Source organism: Zea mays, chromosome 4 (genome assembly GCF_902167145.1).
Source record: "Zea mays cultivar B73 chromosome 4, Zm-B73-REFERENCE-NAM-5.0, whole genome shotgun sequence".
Lineage (NCBI taxonomy): Eukaryota > Viridiplantae > Streptophyta > Magnoliopsida > Poales > Poaceae > Zea > Zea mays.
The window spans coordinates 191,162,253-191,182,714 of NC_050099.1; the positions used below are offsets into that span (position 1 = coordinate 191,162,253).

The 20,462-nt window shown below is 44.4% G+C and overlaps 1 protein-coding gene and 1 pseudogene across 2 annotated transcripts; both read right to left on the reverse strand.

Moving 5' to 3' along the window:
- Positions 1–1,835: 1,835 nt before the first annotated feature.
- Positions 1,836–14,552, reverse strand: LOC100278822 (uncharacterized). Of its 2 annotated transcripts, none has more exons than NM_001151972.2 (8): positions 14,268–14,547; positions 13,967–14,146; positions 9,608–9,855; positions 9,027–9,200; positions 8,781–8,937; positions 8,533–8,672; positions 8,405–8,440; positions 1,836–3,163 (listed from the first exon to the last, which is right to left on the reverse strand). In NM_001151972.2, exons 2-8 carry the CDS (start codon positions 14,079–14,081, stop codon positions 2,300–2,302), a joined length of 1,734 nt encoding a protein of 577 aa, NP_001145444.1. In that variant the 5' UTR covers positions 14,082–14,146; positions 14,268–14,547; the 3' UTR covers positions 1,836–2,299. The 2 variants fall into 2 exon arrangements, with proteins under 2 accessions (NP_001145444.1, XP_008677047.1); XM_008678825.4 differs by having other exon boundaries at positions 1,897–3,163; positions 13,967–14,165; positions 14,268–14,552.
- Positions 14,129–18,588, reverse strand: LOC103655783 (U-box domain-containing protein 4-like; annotated as a pseudogene).
- Positions 18,589–20,462: the final 1,874 nt, after the last annotated feature.

Here is a 20,462-nt window from a genome sequence, read left to right on the forward strand (position 1 = left end):
AAGTGTGCGTTATTTGCCGAGTGCTATGGTCTTGACCCTGAGTATTTGAACTTTTCATGGTGTAGTAAGTCCAAATAACTCCTTGTTTGTAAGAAAAAAAACGCTAAAAAATATTGTCTTAGCCTAAGCACATTCTAGTGGCGTTACCGGTGGCGGTCGTCAAAGAATGTATCGAAGCCGATAGTTTGGTGATCTCGAAAACACATAAAAACCAGTGAGCTATAGCTCACGACGACAAATAGCAGCCCATAGCAGCTGACTAAGATCGAGTTGCCTTGATGACCAATCCTTCACTAAGAATTCCTCGTCGATCTCATTTGGCAGTGTTGAAGCCTTGCTTAATTACATCCGTCCAAACGGTCCAAGTCCAGTCGTTGCAAACAGCTAGCATGTGGCAGACGTACTCCTACTCCAACCAAGTTCATTCCCCCATGTTACTTGCTTTGCTATACACCATGCATATGCCATCTACCGCTGCGGTCCAGGAGCAAAACGGCCAAGAATGAACTGAACTGACGACAACGTCCCAATGATTGGACTGCGGAGGAAGCTAGATAGCTAGCTAAAGAAGCAGCAGCTCGGCAGTGCAATTTGCCGACGATATATGGGGTCGACACAAAGCGCGGCCGGTCAATGCTGTGGACACTAGCTAAAAGAGACAGATGGTGCTTGGCCAACTCCTCCTCCTCCTCCTCCTCCATGTGGAGGGAGACGCATCATCTCAACTTGTTTATGTATATATGTAGTGGTCAAATTCAGACGAACATCACTTCACAATGGTCTTTTGCTCAGTCAAAGAGAAGCAAAAGGTCGTGTGTGATGACTGATGAGGTGGTGACGCAGATCCCATGCATCCTCCTCTCAGGGCAACACGCATGTTCACACAGCTCAGCCATATGCTCTAGCTACTCTCCGCCCAAAGATATGGAGGAGAGCACGTAGCATCCACGTTCCCTGCACGTTCCCACAGTAACCAAGTTAGCTAGGGTGCTTCGTCTTCTTCCACTCTCACCCACCCATGTTAGCTAGCTCTATCGTACGCAATATACTGCAATATACCACGGCATATCATATGTATATATAGCACGCGGTTACCTACACTATAGCTATATATCTCTGCAAGTCCAAGATCATCTTCTACTCCAACTGCAACAGACCATAGACCTACCAGTCCTCCTGCTCCTGCTCTGCTGGCTACTGCTTGTCACACACACAGCTCAACGCTCTGCAGATGAAGCAGGCTGCATGCCGCTGCCGCGCGGGCGCGGCCACGAGCGCCGTGATCCTGCTCTATCTCCTCCTCCTCCTCAACAGCAGTGCGACGGCTGCAGTGGTAGTAGTAGCGTCGTCGTCGTCGGCGGCGGCGGCGGCCCAGCGTGCAGGCGGCAGCGACAGCAACCCTGCGGTGGCGGCGGCATCGCAAGGCTGGGCGCAGCGTCGTGCCACGACCTCATCAAGGAGGTTGCTGCGACCGGCGGGGGCTGCCACCATGGCCACCAACACCTTCGACGTCAAGAGCCATCGGACGACAGCGTCCCCGACGGCAACGACGAAGCCGGGAGTGGAGTTTAACGGCAGCACCAAGAGCGCGCCGACAAGCAGATACAACCCCCGGCAGAATTAGTAGCCCTGACGATGAACCGGCTGATACAGCTTAGCATCACTTGTTCCTTGATTAATTCCTTCGTTCTCTTTTAGCTAGCAAACTAGCATGTAGCCAACCTAGCTTGTGACTTTACTCTCTTCATGTTGTGTAGAGCAAAAACTAAAGGACTGACCTGATAGATAGGTTTTGTTGTCAGCGCTCACTCAGCAGGCAGCCATTTTTGCATTTCCTTCCTTCCTAGCTATAGTGCGTAGCTTCAATAATAAGAATCAACATATTTAAACAGCATGGGAAATATTTGCAGTTCATTATCATATCTGAGACTATGACCGGTAGTTCCACAGCTGTTTCAGTCCTAAAACTGTTTCCATCAGTTGGGCAAACACCAGTTTTTTTTTTCTTTCCAAAGTCACTTTCTTCTGCCTCGGGGGATCAATGCAAACGGGAAAAAGGAAAAGTTAAAACTACTCAGACAAACAAAACAAAACAAAAAAAAGTGAATAGTTATACATAGCAGAGGACGCATGCCTATTCTACAATCTCTCTAATTCGTGGCCATTGGCCCTGCCTCGCTTGCAGGACCAGCCAGCCACGTTTAAGCTCGACACAGAGTGAAATATTGTTCAGTGTACAAAGTTAACACACAAGGGCGCCGCTGCCTTTACGCCCATGAATGCCAGAGCCACCGTTGAGTCACTGGCGTTGGGCAGATGGAGATTGCTGCACCTGCGCAGGCGGAAAGAACCCCATGCCCGATGACTGAAAGAATCCAGTTGATGTTGGTGATTGCTGTGCCGCCTGAGGAGACTGCTGCTGGGGCTGGCTCTGAGCTGGTGGAAGTGGAGGTGGAGGAGGTGGCCCACTTGGTCGCGGAAAACCTGCCGGCAGAATGTTGGACAATGGAGGCGGAGGTGGCATAGATCCAGCCATCATCCCGAAAGGTCCTCCCATTCCAATCATCCCTCCAGTATTTTGACCGAACTGTTGCAGGAGCGGTGGCAGTAGAGACGGCAATGGCGGTGGAGGTGGTGGGAATGAGCCTGGAGCTGGAGCTGGTGGATGCGTGCCTCCAATCTGTTGTTGCACCTGTGCCGCTTGCCCAAAAAAGGGAGGAGGAGCACCCATGTCAGAGGCCTGACCTGTTTTCTCAAGCCTAGGCCTCTTATCAATGTGGAAACCTGGTGGTCCTCCAGAGAATTCCCCAGAAGATGATCCACCATTTATGGAAGCAGCTTGCTCAGCAGCAAAAGATGAGAGAATGGAGGTCAGCACCTGCACAGGTGCTGACAAAGATGCAAGCTTATCCGCCATAGCTGCCGCCGTTCTCTTGGACTCATCACCCACTGCACTGACTGTAGGGGGAAGCGAAGCTGCAGGATTCAGTGGTTGTGACTGGGGATGTGTCGATCTTACTTCTGAACCCTGCATTATAGCCGAAGTTTGTTCTGGTGGAGTAATCATGAGCGGACTAGAAGTAGAATGTGTGACGCTCGTGACAAGGGCACCCCCCAGTTGTTTCCTAAGTTGGATGACACGTTGAGCCTCTGTTTGAGCAACCTGTTTTGATAATTATATTAGAGATTAGCAAGATGAGATGTCATGTTACAATCATAAAATGGCTAAAGCATGACTACAGTTGCATAAAAGATACTAATATAAAAAAACAGTGATATCTACCAATATTAAAGAAAGTTAATTGTGACCTCAAAAATAAATTTTCAACAAGTTAATTGAGAAGCAGCAACAGACAAGACGCCTGTTTAAACCAAACTCAAGCCTGTTTAAATCAAACTCATGATGTTGAGCATTTCATGCTATATATAGGCACAACAAACTTCAGTGAACACTAAGGCTTTATATATATATATATATAGTATTTAGAGCCCTGGGCTCTGTATAACTATTGGAAGCCCCGACCACCCACCGACCAGGTGCGCAGACCGCACCAGACCCTTTTTGGCTTATTATACCTAACTGCTTACGACAAATTATAATACGAGTTATGCTGATGTGTATAACAATTTATGCAAATTTGTGGGCCATCGCGTAGATTTCGTCCCGCATATTACGTGCATAGGGCCCACGATCCCACCCATGCGCTCGCAGTTATCCAGTCCCACGCCGCCACTATAAAAACACCCCCACGCCGCCAGGGATTAGGTTTTAGCGGCGGCGGCGGTTCCCTCGGGCGTGCGAGCGCCGGTGATCCTGGGGGCCAGCAGCGGTGCCGCCCTGAGGCAGGCGACCGACGACGGCGCTCCACCAGGAACGAGCGACAGCGACGCTCCCGAGGCGGGCGCGCAAGCGGCGACGGCGTTCTCGAAGCGGACGGACGGCGGCAGCGCACCCTAGGCCCAATGGCAACGGCGTTTGTCCCGTCCGTCTCTGCGATGGCCACCGCCGATGTCGCTCCAGCGTCTGAAGCGCCGTCCCCTGCGCCAAAGGCCAACAACAGCAGGAAGGCGGTGGTGCTTGGGATGACTGGGTACGAGCTGCTCAAGCGCGTCAAGGAGTCGGTGGCGCTCAGGGACATCCTCGTCGTCATCATGTCGTCGGAGAACGTGCCCACCTGCATCATCCCGCTGCCTGGAGGAATTCGACCCGCGCCTCGCCGTAACTTAGGCCCTATTCGTCGTTACGAAATAAATTGATGATGTACGCTAAAATTTGTACCCATTTACGCTGTTTTGGTTCATGTTTTACGCTGAAATTTGACCGAGCCAGAATCCGTGCACGATAGAACGTGCGCAATTTTCACGCCGTAAGTTTCGGGCCTCATTCATTGTTACGAAACAGGTCTATAATTTACGTAAATTTCCTATTCATTTACGCTATTTCGGTTCACGTTTTATGGTTAAATCCACCCGAGCCAGAACCCTAGCACGATCGGCTGCACGCGATTTTCACGCCGTAATTTTGGGCCTCGTTTGCTGTTACAAAACAGATATAGGATTTACGCTAAATTTTGTATTCATTTACGTTGTTTTAGCTCACGTTTTACGCTGGAATCCGCCCGAGCCAGAACTCGTGCACGATCGGCTGCACGCGATTTTCACGCTGTAATTTTAGGCTCTGTTTGCTGTTACAAAACAGATATTGGATTTACGCTAAATTTCGTACTCATTTACGTTGTTTTATCTCACGGTTTACGCTGGAATCGGCCCGAGCCAGGACCCGCGCACGATCGGCTGCACGCGATTTTCACGCCGTAATTTTAGGCCCTGTTTGCTGTTACAAAACAGATATAGGATTTACGCTAAATTTCGTACTCATTTACGCTGTTTTAGCTCACAGTTTACGCTGGAATCCACCCGAGCCAGAACCAGAACCACATACTGCATGATTTATGCTGTCAAGTACATGTCATTATGCGGTCGTAAACGTTGTCCACAGTGTCATATTCGTTCCACGTGATTCGGGCGTCAAAAGATTCTTTTATGCATGGTTTACGCATCTTTATCCATATATATATATGCATTTGTATATTGTCTTACACTTATCGTCCTGGATTCTTGGCTGTTGACTGCATGACTGACGCAAGCACGCAGGTGCTGGGTCGACCGCGTCCTGACTGGGGCTTCCATTAGTAGGGGAAGCCCAGGGCTTCCATTACCTCTTCCCTATATATATATATATATATATATATATATATATATGAAAGGAACCACATGAGACTACAAAAAAAATGCAGAAGGACAAAAAGAGACCAGGATGTGAACCTGGGAAAATAAAAAAACCACTTGAACATATATAATAAGAATCTTTGCCCTCCTAAGTGTCTCAAGATTTATGTGAATAAAAAGTAGGTAGAAGACACGATGGTGATTTGATTTTTAACAATTTCCGTCAATCTCAAAAAGGATGCTATTGGGTAAACATCACCCACACAAGCATGTGCACTGTAATGACAAGCAAGTTCTATAGCAGGTGGGCTAAGCCGCCAGGCAACCCATCGGCCAAGCAGTCCAAGGAAGCCGGGCCAAATTAGATTGATTATGAATTTATGATAGATAGATTCAGAGTAATAATAGGATATTATGGATAGGTTAGTTGGTCGGCTACTTATAGACCCCACCTTGTATCACAAAAACTAAGCAAAAGATCAATAAAGAAGGTTGGTTTTTGCCCTAGCGGCCATGCAACAGCTTGGCTCCTCGCCATCGCTCGCTCAAGCCTCGCCCAGCAATATCCCATAGCTACAATCTACAAAATAGGCACAGTCCAATCAATCCGGTATCAGTTATGCCGGGTTCCAACAGAGACAGCAGCAAGGTGAACTCCAGCGCTGTCGCCGCCAACGTGTCCACAGTCGCCAGCGCCGCATTCGGCCATAAGCTCGACAATCTCACCAAGATTGTCACAAAGCTGGCAACCACGATGTCCGGATTTTCGGCATAGCTCTCGGACATCGAAGACCGCATCGCTCCACCAGCTCCAACTGCGTCAACGACGACGCTCGCCAACTCGCCGAACTTCCCCATATGGGCTTCCAGAGTATGGCAGCTTACCGGCCCTCCCATCCACATCCAACCTCACAGCCACATCTGCCCTGATTACAACCATCGTGCCGCCCTCCACTGCTCCGCTCGCCACCGCGCCGCCCTCCACTGCCGCTCCACAAAATATCCATGCCGCACTCGCCTTCACCATTACCCCCACATACCTATGATCTCCACCGCGCACCATCATCCATTGCCCAGCACATCGACCTTGTCAATCAGGTTGTGCCTTGCTTCCACAAACTAGAATTTCCACCTTTGACGGCAAGGAAGATCCGATCGGGTGGCTTAATAGATGTGAACAATTCTTCATAGGCCAACATACGCTGGAATGCAACAAGGTGTGGCTGGCTTCGTACCATCTCACCGGCCAAGCCCAGACATGGTTCTTCCGGCTGGAACACGACATCGCCAGCCCGCTCATGTGGCCTCGATTCAATGAGATGTACAACCCACTCAGCGAGCTCGCCCGACTCCAATTCCACACTACGGTGGACAATGTCAGGAACGGTTCTGGACACTGTTGTGTCATGCCGACCCCATCGCGCTGGCACAACAGGTCCAGTTGTTCACAGCTGGACTGTTGGACAGCATCAAGATCGACGTCGAGCTGCTCAACCTAGTGCGAACATACGAGCACCGTTCCCAGGCTTTGGACGTAGTCCCAACGCTGACACGCTCACTTGCACCCAAGACGTCCATGAGGCCATCGTTCCTGACGGTGGAGACCCCTCCCCCGGCCACTATTACCACAGCACCGGCGGCCAAACAGCCGCCACGACCGTTCAAGCGGCTCTTAATGGCTGAGATAGTAGAGACAACAACAGGACATGTGCTATAACTGTGACGAACAGTATGTCCAGGGGCCATTGATGTCCTCGCCTATTCTATCTTAAGGTCACGGACTACGATTTGTGAGGATGAGTCAGATGCAGACGACAGTTCAGGAGACGATGATCTAGTGATCTCTCTTCATGCTTTGACCGACATCCACACGGAGGACACGATGCAACTTCATGTGTGTCTCAAGGACAGAGAGCTCACTATTGCTTGACACGGGCTCCACTCACAACTTCGTTGATCATAAGGTGGTGTGTTCTATCGACCTGGAATTCATCGTCTGCCATGGCCTCAACGTTACAGCGGCCAACGGTGACAAGATCACATGACGCGGCTTCCCAACAGCCACAGCATACGCGTGGGGGTGGAGTTCACAATTGATGTTTTCGCCATCCCTCTCGATAGCTTTGACACCATCCTCGACGTTGAATTCCTACAGACACTTTTTTCTCGAACGTGCAAGAGACATGTGCACATTTCATTAAGAGCAGAAAAAAGATCCATAAAGGATCAATACAGGGAGACAGAAAAAGCCCCCACTACGGTGGCCAAAAACAAAGAAACAAAAAGACACCCATGGTAGGAACCAAGAACTACCCAGACCTAAAGACCTGGGATTGGGGCTGTTAGGAGCTCTAGGTTTTTTAGCCCCCTAATACCCACAGATCCCTCTCTTCCTCGGTCCTTTTGATGGCTACAACCATTACGGTGGTTCCACAAGATCCAAAGGCCAAGACTAATAAGCGAATTAAGGCCTTTTCTGGCTATTCCTTGCAGCTGATCACTACTTCTTTTCCACTATAGCATGGTATTATCTTCTTGCACTTGAGGAGTGAGATTATGGAGGTTAACTTGTCCCATCAGCCTGAACTAGTAGCTTCTCGCGAACACATCCCACAAGGAGATGGTCAATGGTTTCTGGTTCCTGGTCACAGAGAGCACATTGATCTGGGTGATCCCGCCCCCTCCTTTGAAGTCTATCAGTTGTCCAACATATCTGAAGCGCCATAAGCCATAAGAAAAATTTGCATTTGGGGGGACCAGGACTGCCAAATCCTGTCGCAGTGTTCAAAGTATGTTGATTCAATGTTAGGGTTGCCTCCCCCTCTTCTCTGTGCGTCGATCACCCCCTCCCCACGTCTCGTTTCTACGCGTCACTCGCCCCTATCTCTACGCCACCACTCCCGCTCCTCCAAGGTCTACACCGCCTGCTCCCCCAAGCTTTGCGTCGTCGCTCCCGGAGCCTCTGCGTTGCCGCTCCCGCTCCCCAAGTCTCTGGTAGGTTTATTGGTTGATCTCCTTCCGTAACTTCCCCATCCCCTCTTGCCTCTTTTGCTATTTCGTGGCTAGGCGATGGGGACGCCTAGAATTTTCTGGATGCCTAGGCGACGACTTTGAAACTATGAGAACAACAAATGAAAAGGGCAACAACATGCAATAAGATAAGAAAAATTCTTACTTGCAATTGATCGCGAAGAACTAATGATTTCGACTCCTGTTATAAAGAAGAAAAATATATGATTTTGAACAGCAAAAGGTATGTAATTGAGATGGAATGTTGGGAGGATAATGAAAAAGTCTCAAAACCTGTTCGTTGAGAGCTTCTTTCAATTGATTGACCAGGGATATCCTCGCCATATCTACACTTTCGAGTTGTTTGATACAATGTTTAAGGGTCATTTCCTGTTCTTGAAGGTCAGAGATCAATGACAATGCTGGCTGATTACCTTATGAACATAGAGGATACAAATATCAAAACACATTGGAAAATAGTCGAACTTTCTTCAACGGCAGATCGCAACTTCGAATAACTAGTGAGCAAGGAAAATCCTTACCGTTGATGATAGAATCATTAATATCTTTATTTATCCTCTCCAAAAGGCCCAAAGTAGTCTTACATTTGTTTAAAGCAGTGTCTTCATCAAAATGCTGATCAAGCACTAATTGGTATGCAGACACGATCTTTTCAGGCATACCACCAACAGTGAGTTTCTACAGTAGAAGTCAACAATGAGGTGGTGCTCCCATATCCAATTCAATATGTCAGAAGTCAGATAAACCCAAGATAATAAGCAACTTACTTTTACTATTGTACCAGAATCCTTCCGTGCAGCTTTAGAATTTGAAGTGGGATTAGAGCTAGGATTTAAACTATTCCCATTGTTATCCAATATAGGAGGGTTGTCACCAAGAATGCCATTTTTCATACTTTCAATACGGGTCCCAAAAACTTTACGGTCATCCCAGATTGATATCTGTGGTTCAAAAAAAAGAACAAGATAGAAACATTTAACTTGTTTTCCATTTGCAATAAAAGATGACATAAAAAATCCATCAGCTATTCCATAATTAATCTAGCAAAATATACCTATGATCATGTCTTAGAAAAACATAGAAGTAAACAAATACCTGGAATCAAGATAAGTGTACCACGGGAGTAATAATGATAGTTGCATAAAATAAAGCAGCAAAAGCATATGACTCCAATAGTTTGCTATAACAAATAAACTAAGGATGGTCACTGATCCAATTGTACTATATATAGTAGCAAGATGGTACAGATCCTCCTGCGTCATTGGACAAGGTTCTAGGACAATTCTAGAATAAAGGTGCTTCTCAAATGCAAAGAATTAATCGCATAACAAAAAAAAATTAAACCTACCAATCTCGCCACCTGATTCTTCCCTTCTCCTCCTCCTTTTTCATAGACATGCTTCAGGGATCTAGGTAGAACCCTCCAGAACTCATCCACATAGTCTGCTCCCTTGCGTTTACTGTTTTGCAGGATATCATTTGATAGATATAGGAATGATATTTTCTTATCCTCCCTTGCACTAGTAAACTGTTTTTCCCATGTGTCTACAACCCTTTTGGCCTTCTTGCGGTGAAAAATGCACCAACGCGAAAGAGCTGCATAAGAATTAAGGAACATAAAAAGAAGAACCACTAATGCAATCTCTACATGCAAATTTACATATGAAAAAAATGAAATTCACATAAAAATATAACATCATTAACAGATAGGATACATGGAAATAAATAGGCAGACATTTAATACTCGAGGAACCTGGACTAAATCAAACTTCAAACTATACTAGAAAGGCATACTTAAAGCACACAAGATATATAAACTACAGAATTGAGAGCACAGCCATGAAGAAAAAGGGGAACACAGTTCGTAGGTTAATAAAGGTTCCGTCATTGTAAAATGTGAACTTCCTACCATGTAGGCTCCAACTAAAAAGTGGTCCTGGTCCATAGTTTCAGCCATCTCCTCTTAATCCGATAGTGTAATTATATTACATCTCTAGAAACAGAACATGTTTTGAGGCCAAAAAATAGCAGCATTGCTCACTAAACCTAATGGTTTGGACATTTAGTGGTGAACAACCAACTTAGCTGAGTGTAAACTGTAAACATGGAAAGATAATGAGGGGTGAGATTATTTCGTTCTACAGGGTACTAATGATTATTTCGTTGTATATCTCATAGTTGTTAGAGTGGACGCACTAACCAGTTCAACCCAAAAGCTTAAGCTAATGGGAGAAGGTAGTCAATCCATTTATACACCCCCACTCACGTGCAACCAGAGATAAAGGCGCAAACGTGGAAATAAATGGGTGGAGGCACAAATAAAGTCTCTGTCAAGATTTAAACTTGAGACCTCTAGTTTTGACTAGTGGACACATTAATCAGTTCAACCCAAAAGCTTAAGCTAATGGGAGAAGTTAATCAATCCACTTATACACTTCAACAACAGTAACTTGTGTAGAGATGGAGTTGCATATAACAAGGATTCCTCAAGCAGAACCAAGCACAATGATATTGAAACAATCATACGATTCTCTTTTTTATTGATTAATACTGCACTGCACCTTACTTCAAACTCCAAAAATAGGGCTTGCAGGATTTGTTTAATTAATAAGGAGTTAAGGGTGTAGGATATGTCTTCACTTCACTGGTTAGTTGGCTTGAAATGATGATATATGGCCACGGTTTTTTGTGACCAGGAAGCTGAAACTATTGACCATATCCTTGTCTCCTGTGTGTTCACAAGAGTGTTCTGGTTTACTCTTCTTAAACCGTTTGGGTTTCAAAGTCTGGCTCCCCAGCCAGGACATTCTTCTTTTATGGCTTGGTGGGAGCAAATCTCAGGGTTGGCTACTGGTCTTCCTGGTAAAGGTCTTAACTCGCTTGTGGCCTTAGGAGCATGGACAGCGTGGAAGCTTCGAAATAGTTGTGTTTTTGATGGTTGTACTCCTAGTTTAGATCTGTCCATTAAGTTAGCTAGGGAGGAGAGGCAGTCTTGGGAAATGGCCGGGGCTAAAGGTCTTTCATACCTTGCTGCCCTAATTCCTGGAGACTAGGGAGTTGCAGGTTGAGTTTGATGGATTTTTTCAGTTTCCTGTGTTTCTGGCCTCCCTAAGGAGGCCTTGTAATCTGTCCAGGTCTCTTTGACCTGGACTTATTTCTTCTTTTTAATATATTGAGGCGCAGTTCTCCTGCGTTTTCAAAAAAAAAGATATATGGCCACGATGTAAAAGGTGAAGTAGTATTGGCAATACCTTTTCAGTGCAATAATATGCTAACGCAATTTAGTTTGAACATGGAACAGGTAACAAAAGAACATCAGAATACCATAAAGTGCAAGCAGCAAACCAAAAGCAAAAACAGGCTTACCAGTTACTACCATACTGGTGCATAAATAGCAGTAAGAGACATCTCTTGGTTGTTGAGACATATATTTCTGCTATCCTATCTAATTTACCATATTAGGTGAGCAGAACAACTATATGCCACATCCTTTACAGGGAGCCTACATACCAATACACCAAGATAGGGATGTATCCCGTATAAGATACGTATCCAATATGGATACGACATGGATACACGTTGGGTACGTATCCGCGAAGTATCCATAAAAAAAAATCAACAATATTTTGGACGCTCCTCATAGATACATTAGGCTTGTTTGATACGTCGGTCTGATATGGCCCAACCTATCAACTGCTTATTGGATAACTCCTCACTCCCCCGCTCCCCACACCTGCTTCCTCTCTTCTCCCGTAATGCTACACAGCCGCCACAACACGTCCGCACGCAAGAGCTCCTCCATGGCCGAGCGACGGCGGCGATGGCAAGAGGTCCTCCAACCCACCACTCTACCACAGTTCCAGTGGAGACGAGGCCAGTGAGATCCTCGCGGACAAGCTACAGTGCAACATGGTACTGCAGAAGCTGATGTGACAGTTGCGCTTGTGCTAGGCAGCCTTGGTGCGAGGAGCCAAGGACAGTGCTCGGTTGGCCGCACAATATGACTATGGTGTGGACCCTTCTCAGTTGCTACCACCAGAATGTTGTGTGTTGCTTGCTGGCCATGATCAGCAGTTAGGCTACCTCAGTGAACTTTCCCCTTTCCCCTTCCTCTAATCCCCTTTTTGTTTAATTTCTCTCCAGATCTTAATATTATATGCAACATTGTGATATAACTGAATAATCTAATCCTCCCTCAAGTTGACTAGTTCCACTTCTGCACTAAATACCTATGCATTCCTAATTGGATTTTGAGGATTGGATGGAGATGCTTGGCAAGCTTGGCTGTTGGAACTTTGGCTAGATGGAAATACAGAAAACAGGAGCAAAACAACAAGAATGCAAGCCTTATCTGCTACTGATTTTAGATTTTTAGTATGCTTTATTATTTATTTATTAAAAATACTAAAATGTATCCACGTATCAGGTTCTTTTTTAAAATACTGTATCCATGTATCAATATCCTTGCTGCATAGCTAGGAGCTAAAGTTTAGCCATGCCGTTCTAACTTGTAAACTAATTTGCAATTATACTCTAGCGATTGCTAATAAGATACAATGTGTAGTCTTAGGAGTTCATGTTATCATTTTCCATTTCACAAGAGAACAAACTCAAAAGACAATGAAATTCATCTCTATAGAGAGATAAAAACCAAGCAATGCCAGCAATAATAACAAAAACAAAGTCGTTTAGTCTCCAGAAGGGCAGGCCAGAGTTAGAACCCACCAAGAGCCACCAATGAGGATAATTAAGTAAAATGAAAAAGGCCTTAATGACGCAATCCCATCGTTGTTCCTCGGCCACTCTTGGGTTACGACTCGGATGTGCGCCACCCTCAGGCCTGGGTGGGCCTTTGCAGAGTGGTAGCTTGACCCGGCCCGTTAGTGATAGGAGGACAGGGTTCGGGGGTTTCTCGCTCAGGACCATTGCCACGGCCGTCTATTAATATAATACTGCGAGGGTGGTCTTACCCTCTCCGGCCGAATCTTAATAACGCTAGTAACAATAACTGTACTAGTTGTAAAAAGAGAGGCAACGACTGCTATGCAAGCAGTCCTTCTGTGCAAGCGTGCAAGCAAACCATCTGATCCATTAGATCGTGATCCAACCGTAGGTCACATTTAACGCTTAAACCCTTCCACCACCAGTTCAATAATCTTTATAAAAAAAACTAACAAACCATGGTTGTATCTGTGATTGGATCGTAATCTAATGGGTCAGATGGTTTGCTTACACGCTTGCACAGAAGGACTGCTTGCATAGCAGTCGTTGCCAAAAAGAGATGGTAGCATATGTCGTCTTTCGAGTGTGTGCAGTGCAGTACAAAGCTAATTCAAAAACCAAACTTGTACCATGATTTATTTGCATTACGATAAGAGAACTATCTTTCTCAAATAAACTGCATGAGAAAGATTCTAAAATCAAGAGAACTGTCAGGAAGTAGAACAATATAAATCATACAGTAACATCGATGCACTACACAAGAGGATTTGTAATCCCTATATACGTGAACCTCCAACCTAACAACACAGTAAGCACTGTGCGGAACAGAACAAGACGGCTGTACTTAGATCCCCTTGCCAATTGTACTCACAGGGATTGCAATTTACAAGTTAGGGCTTTACTTAGTCAAGAGAAAACAGACAGCAACACCCTAGGCTACCAAATTTGCAAGCGCGCAGGAAAGTAAATAAGGAAGAAAGGATACTCTGGATGCTAGCGGCTGAGTTGTTGAGCCTTTTGAGCTTATCAATCAGCCTCTGCTCGCTGAAGGAGCCGCCGTCTCCTGTTTCCGCGTCTACATCCGCTTTCGCCCCCGCCATCAGGAAGCCTCACCCTATTCCTGCTCCCTGGTGGATACGCCAAATCCCTAGAGAAATTGGTACTCCTGCGAAAGCAAGATAGATCTAATTTTGAGCATAAAAAATCAGAGAAGTATCCAGATAAATCAGAATCCATGGGATTGTGGTGGGAGATTGAAGCTCAGAGTTCTAGAGAGAGACGCATACCTCGGTTGCGAGCTCCTGAGCTTGAGCTTGCCGCTTCGGACGAGGAGAATAGGGAGTGGCAGGGGAAGGACCGGAGGAGGCGGTGGGGGGACGAAAAGCCAAATCCAATCCTTATTCGACGAGCGCGCGTCAGCACTGCTAGCTACGCACGGCACGACGTCTTCAGCGGCGAGGATAGAGAAGGCGCCGGATGGGGAGAAGTGCGGCGCGGCGGCGTGCAGCGTGCAGCGTGCTGGTGGTTTTCGTGGGAGGTGGATGTTTTCCTCTATGTTATGCTGTTTTCGCCCTTCTCTTTTCTCTTTTCCAGGGTACTAGATTAAAATAACAAAGTTTATATATGGCTAAGATTACAAATTGATTATGAAACATTTTCTCATAATAATGTAACACAGATTTTGTATATAAGTTATCGTAGTATACTGGTATTATATATTTTCGTTGCAACGCACGGACATCCATCTAGTATATATATATATATATATATATATATATATATATGCGTTATGGTGTACCTGGTGATATTAATTTGGTGCTATAACTGCATAAGTATAAATATTGGTGCGCTTCGTTGTATTATTCTTTAACATAACAAAGTGCTTGTTAATTACAGACTAGAACATTAGGCGCCCCTTCGGGCGCCCTACAGTGGTTAAAGGCAGAAGATAATAATTGCAGGTCAAGAAGGACGTGGGCCTTCATCCGGGACTTGGGCGTGCCGTGGACCGTAAGCTCGAGAAGACCAGGAATCGCCCCTTCGTTCAGGATGAGGTCCCTGTACCTGCTGCGGTCGCTCTCGCACATTGTCAGGAGCGCTCCCACGGCGTGTTCTCTGCCCTGAAGGGAGCCCTCCTCAAGCACCTCTACGACGGCGAGCACTCCGCCTTCCTCGGATGTCAAGGCCACCCGACACTGGTCAAAAGCGAGCAACGACTCGAGAAGAGCACAGCATTTGTCGGCTGTTTTGGAGGACCTCTTGCCACCCTTCAGTAGCTCTATTAAAGGGGGGGGTCGGCTGGGCAGAAAGGATAGCTTGAAGGTTGTCTGCGATTGTGGAGAGGTTGTACAGGGCCATCACAGCATCATTCTTGGCTTGGGGATTCCCTCCTTTGAGGACTTCCACAAGTAGAGGGATTGCTCCTGAGGCACCTATGACAGGCTTAGTGGTGGATGAGGCTGAAAGTGTAAGGAGAGCAGCAGTGGCGTACTCCTGCAAATTTGGATCGCTTGATCGCAAATAACCAAGCAGGGGCTCAAGTGCACCAGCATCCACTATCTTGGTTTTATTTCTGCATAGATGCAACAAACAATAACTTAGGAACTATTTGCATCATAATTAGTCCGCAACAAGCCAAAATATTCCACACCAGGTCAGCTACTCCAGATTGTACAGAAATTTAAGGCTATACAACGACATAGTTCACTGATGGCATCCAAGTATGAACTTAGGCCAAGATCCAGACAAAGCCACAGTGACAATACATTTTACTGAATTCCAAGTATTATACAACGATGTTACTTCTTTCCAAAAAATTAAATCAATGCACAAGACACTGCTGGCTTACATCTTCAGCTGGTTTCTCTTTCGAAATCACAACATATGAGATTGTAAGAAAATGTTCCTGAATGTTCTCTACTTTTCAATAAAAAATAATAAAATTTAATTCAAGTCAACATAATAAAATTTGTAGAATAAACCTGAGAATGACAATAGTGAATGTTGTGCCGATTACTAACTTCCAATGACTGAATTACAGAAAAATTTTACAGTTATGCACTATTGTCACATTAATATTCTGTGCATTGGCTGTTAACGAAGCTATAGATAGGAAAAAATCTAACCATACCAAATTCTGAGTTTCCAGTAGTCTACAAGTCATGCCTACAGCCGCAACGGAAAAAAAGCTATCAAGTCATCCCTGCACCGAAGATAAAAATAGTTATAGCAGCATCTTTCAATGAAGCACTTATAAGGAATTTACTAACATTAGATCATAGCAAGTTTCAGTTCAAGTGATTTGTTTACACGAAGCTAATATACAATATGCTTACTTAACTTCATTTTGGCTCTATTAACAATTAATTAGGGACGGAAAGCGAATAAAACTGAAGCCATCACAACAACTGATATGAAAACAAATATTATGCATTCAAAATAATCACCACCATGGCAAAAGGAGTAAACTAATGAACCCATCTCATAAAATCATACACCATTCAGGAAAATGCAGCAGGCTTTTCAACCACACTTAGCTTCATATTTTGGCACGTACCAAAAAGGATCCTGTTGGAGCCAAAGAAGGCGTTGTTGCAACTATTACCTTCGTTCCTAAAAGACTGTCATTCTGGCTATGCACCTCTCTAAGGAACAGAGGTAGTGGCTGATATAACAGCATGTAACTAAATTACATGGTACCGTGCAACGGCAAATAAGCCGAGTATATCTCAATTTTACCACCTTCCAGCTTATAACTGGTCTTCCAAATTATAACCGGTCATTGAGGATTTCATAATCCAAAGGGAAAAAATTATATGACAAAGAAAACATAACAAACATAAGATTGCTCAGTCAAATACTTCAAGAAATTTCATGTCAGATCTGTTTGATATTTGAACAGAAAATTTTTTATCATAACAGGAATCGTGATGTCAATTGTCAACAGCAAGAGGTAACCAGAACCTATGTGCCTATGCTACTTACTAATTGCATGAACACTGACCAGATAATTAAAAACAAACAATGCTTCCAAACATGCTAAGAGCTAGCACAAAAAACTTAAAAAACTCACAAAAACAATAAAGAAAATAATAGGTCCTGTGCACCAGTGTATCACTGCCAGGAAATGACAGGAACAGTATTAGTATCATTCCACTAAATGCATGAATCTTTGATTGGCAGACATAACAGCTGCGCAGTTTAGCAGTGAACACCAATGACACTATCATGTAAGGTTGCCAGAATTATAACATATTTTCTGTATAAGTAATAGATGGTAAAGAAAGGATCCATAATTTTCACCTGTCAAATCAAAGAACAATTCTGACCTCTGAGAGCTTTCTAGGAACACCTGACAAATAATACAAGTAATGAGAACCTGAAGGACGATAAATAGCGAAGCGTATTAATCAGTAAGCATGGGCAATAAAATGAGAAATAGCTAACACGAACCTTTATGCAGCAGGTAAGCTGAAGCCATATACAACAGCATAATCACATGACTACAGCCTTTGTTGATAAACACTGGAACCTTTCTCATTCTTGGCAGGCTCGACATTGACCAATGAAGAACCAAAATTTCAATAGAAACTAAACAAAAACCTTGAACTAAACAAAAACCTTGAACTAAACAAAAACCTGGAACAGACGCGTCTGATTGGTGACCACATAACAATTATATGTTAAAGTGAGTGGAACAGCAAATAGATAGCTCGTAGTAGCATAATACGACAAAGCCAAATAGTAGAAGTACCAAGGGAAGCAATGTGTCTGATTTGTTCAAGCCTAGACTACATAGGCATGCTTTACATATCACGAGTATGGTCCTCGCAAGATTGCACGCATAGCATAGATATAATCAGTCACTACCCTAGAAGCACCAAAAGGCATATCTTGCAGCAAAGCACACATCATAGCGTTGCTCATATCTTACAAGCATAGAACGGTATTCCTTGCACAACAGGGAGGCAAGTTCTAAGAGTAACCTAGACGAACTGGGACAGTTCCAAAAAGCGAGCCTTAGTTCCCAAAAGCGAGCTTCCATAGTTGGTGGTGCTCGTGTCCAGAAGCACTGCAACAAAAAAGGGTAGCAGTCAATTAAGAAGTTTTGGCAAGCACTGCAATCTCAAATATAATGTCTAATTTTTTTATGTAGATTTCGACCGAAGAAGTTATGAAGGGAATACATTTGAAATCATTTGACTATCGATTTGTTGACTTGTTGATGTCTCAGCCTATTGACATCTTTCCTGAAAGCTTGCTAATCTCTATTTTGATCTGTATTGGTAGAAGGTAACACCACTTTCTATTTTGTTAATTTATTAGTTCAATGGACCCCATATGGACCCATCGTTAGTTTTAGAATGCTTTGTTTGAAATATCTGATGACCTCAGAGCATGCTTTGAATGTTGTTCCTATGCATCATAGTGTTTTAGTTGGCTAAAAGTCGTTACTACTGATCATTTGGCTTTTGATGTACCTAGTGGCCACTACCTTATACTATATACAATTGGGATGCTTAGAAGCATATAGCTTATCAATTGTAGGGAAGAATTGGACATACCATTACGCAGCATCAACGTCTGTGGAACCAGCAGCATCGTCATCGGTTATGACTTCATCTCTAAAAAGTTTCTTGGCAGCCTTCTTGGAAGGTGATGTGCGAGACCTTTGTAAATTTTGTTCCCATGTCATTCATGTAAGAGTGATGTCATTACATGGGAATAATAGTGTAGGCAATTTTCTTGGCATGAAGCTAACCTTTTTCCGGTAACACTTTTGTCAGTCTTGTTTGTAGATCCATCTAGCACACTGTAAGCGTCATCCTGCGAATTTGACAGTTCTAGAGGCAGCTGGAACAATGCAGAGGGCATAACATGCATGCTAAGGTAAATGGATGCATAGATGAAGCATATTTAGACATTTTGTTGAGGAAATGGAAGCTGCTTGTAAGCATACGCAGCAACGGAAAATGTTTTTTCATGTTAACTCAGCAAGAGGACAAGATACAAACACTGAGGATAGGCAACTAATATTGATGACTGTGACATGGAGTTCATACCAGGCGGAGAGTGTTGGCACCAGGGGTGTTGTGGGCTCCTGATGGTGTCTGCACGTTAGGCTAAGCAGGGATAATTTCTTTTCCTAGCAGCAGGTTGTCTCCCTGATGTGGGGTTGTCTGTATCATACAATGCAAATAAAAGACATGTGTGGAGCTTGTTTCTCAGTGTATACAGAAGGAGAATGAGGCTTTATATTGTAGATAGCTGTTTTTTCCCACTGAGTACAACAGTGCACCTTAGCGCTAGACGAAACTTTGCGACTCTCCGGTGTTAGCGACGGCTCGCGGATGAAGGCAGCCCCCTTGTTTTGTGTGACACCTGATCCTTGCCCTGCTGCAGAGTTAGCAAGTAGTCCAAAAAGCAGGTTAGAGACACAAAGAGCTGAAGTGTATGAGTTTAGTCGTTTTTTCATGTGTACTAATCATTCTCATTTTGACCATTTGAGTTTAAATGAGGCTAGTTTCAGGTGAGAATTCTGCAGCCTGTGTCTATTGGGCAGATGCTGCAGTCTGTGTCATTTTAGCCCTAGGTGACCCGACATACACAAGTAGAACGGAGTGGAACATCAAATAAACAAGCAGAGAAAACGAGCCATAATTTTCATTCCTAACTTGGCACAAACTAATGTACATAGCTCGACTAAACAAACACGATAAGCTTTACCTTGAGATAGTATGGTCGATGATGGCTGTGAGGCCGGTGTAGTTGGAAGTGTGTTGCCACCATCCATTTCTGCATTTATAGCATTCACTTGGAAGGAAACACTGCTATAAATAATTGTGCTTTCGGTGAAGCTAACATTCCACTCGAAAGACTTCTCCAGTAGGTTTGTAATTTCGTTTGGAATGAAACCAGGTGGATTAGTTGATATGAGGGTGTCCACATTTTTTTAATGAGGCGCTGCGCCATCCGTCCAAAGAAGATAAACTCGGCGGTGTCAGTGTCGTCTTCAGCGGTGAGGCATATCTTGTACGTGCAGAGAGTGGTTTGATTGGTAGACATCACTAAACATGGAATCTGTAGACAGTGAAGGCCTTAGTTCAATTTAGATCTAGGTTTTGGCCGAGACACTAAATATGTCCTCTAGTTGCCATGGTCTGTTTTCACAAGGTTTCTTTCATCCATATCACAAAAAAGAAGCACACTATGCACAAACTGACATAGGCTTATCCGACCACTGTTACGGTATGTTAATACTTTGCGTACTAAAGTACACTAAAGTCGAGATACTCTAACTGCAGAGGCCATATACTGGCTAGCCTCCATCATAGTAACTCTTGTGGCAGTAGATGCAACTTAAGCAGCCATATGTACTATTTACGCGTTTGGTAAACAAGCCTTGCACTGGGATGTTTCCCATGTTTCAATGCTTTGCATACCTCAAACAAATTTCTAGGGCGTATTTACATCACAGACAT

Coding starts and splice junctions, on each gene's coding strand:
- LOC100278822 (NM_001151972.2), bottom strand. CDS start 14,081: ATGGCGGGGGCGAAAGCGGATGTAGACGCGGAAACAGGAGACGGCGGC. Junction 8,938..9,026: donor ATTCTGGTACAATAGTAAAA/GTAAGTTGCTTA, acceptor CTTCTACTGTAG/AAACTCACTGTTGGTGGTAT. Junction 3,164..8,404: donor TTCTTCGCGATCAATTGCAA/GTAAGAATTTTT, acceptor TTATCAAAACAG/GTTGCTCAAACAGAGGCTCA.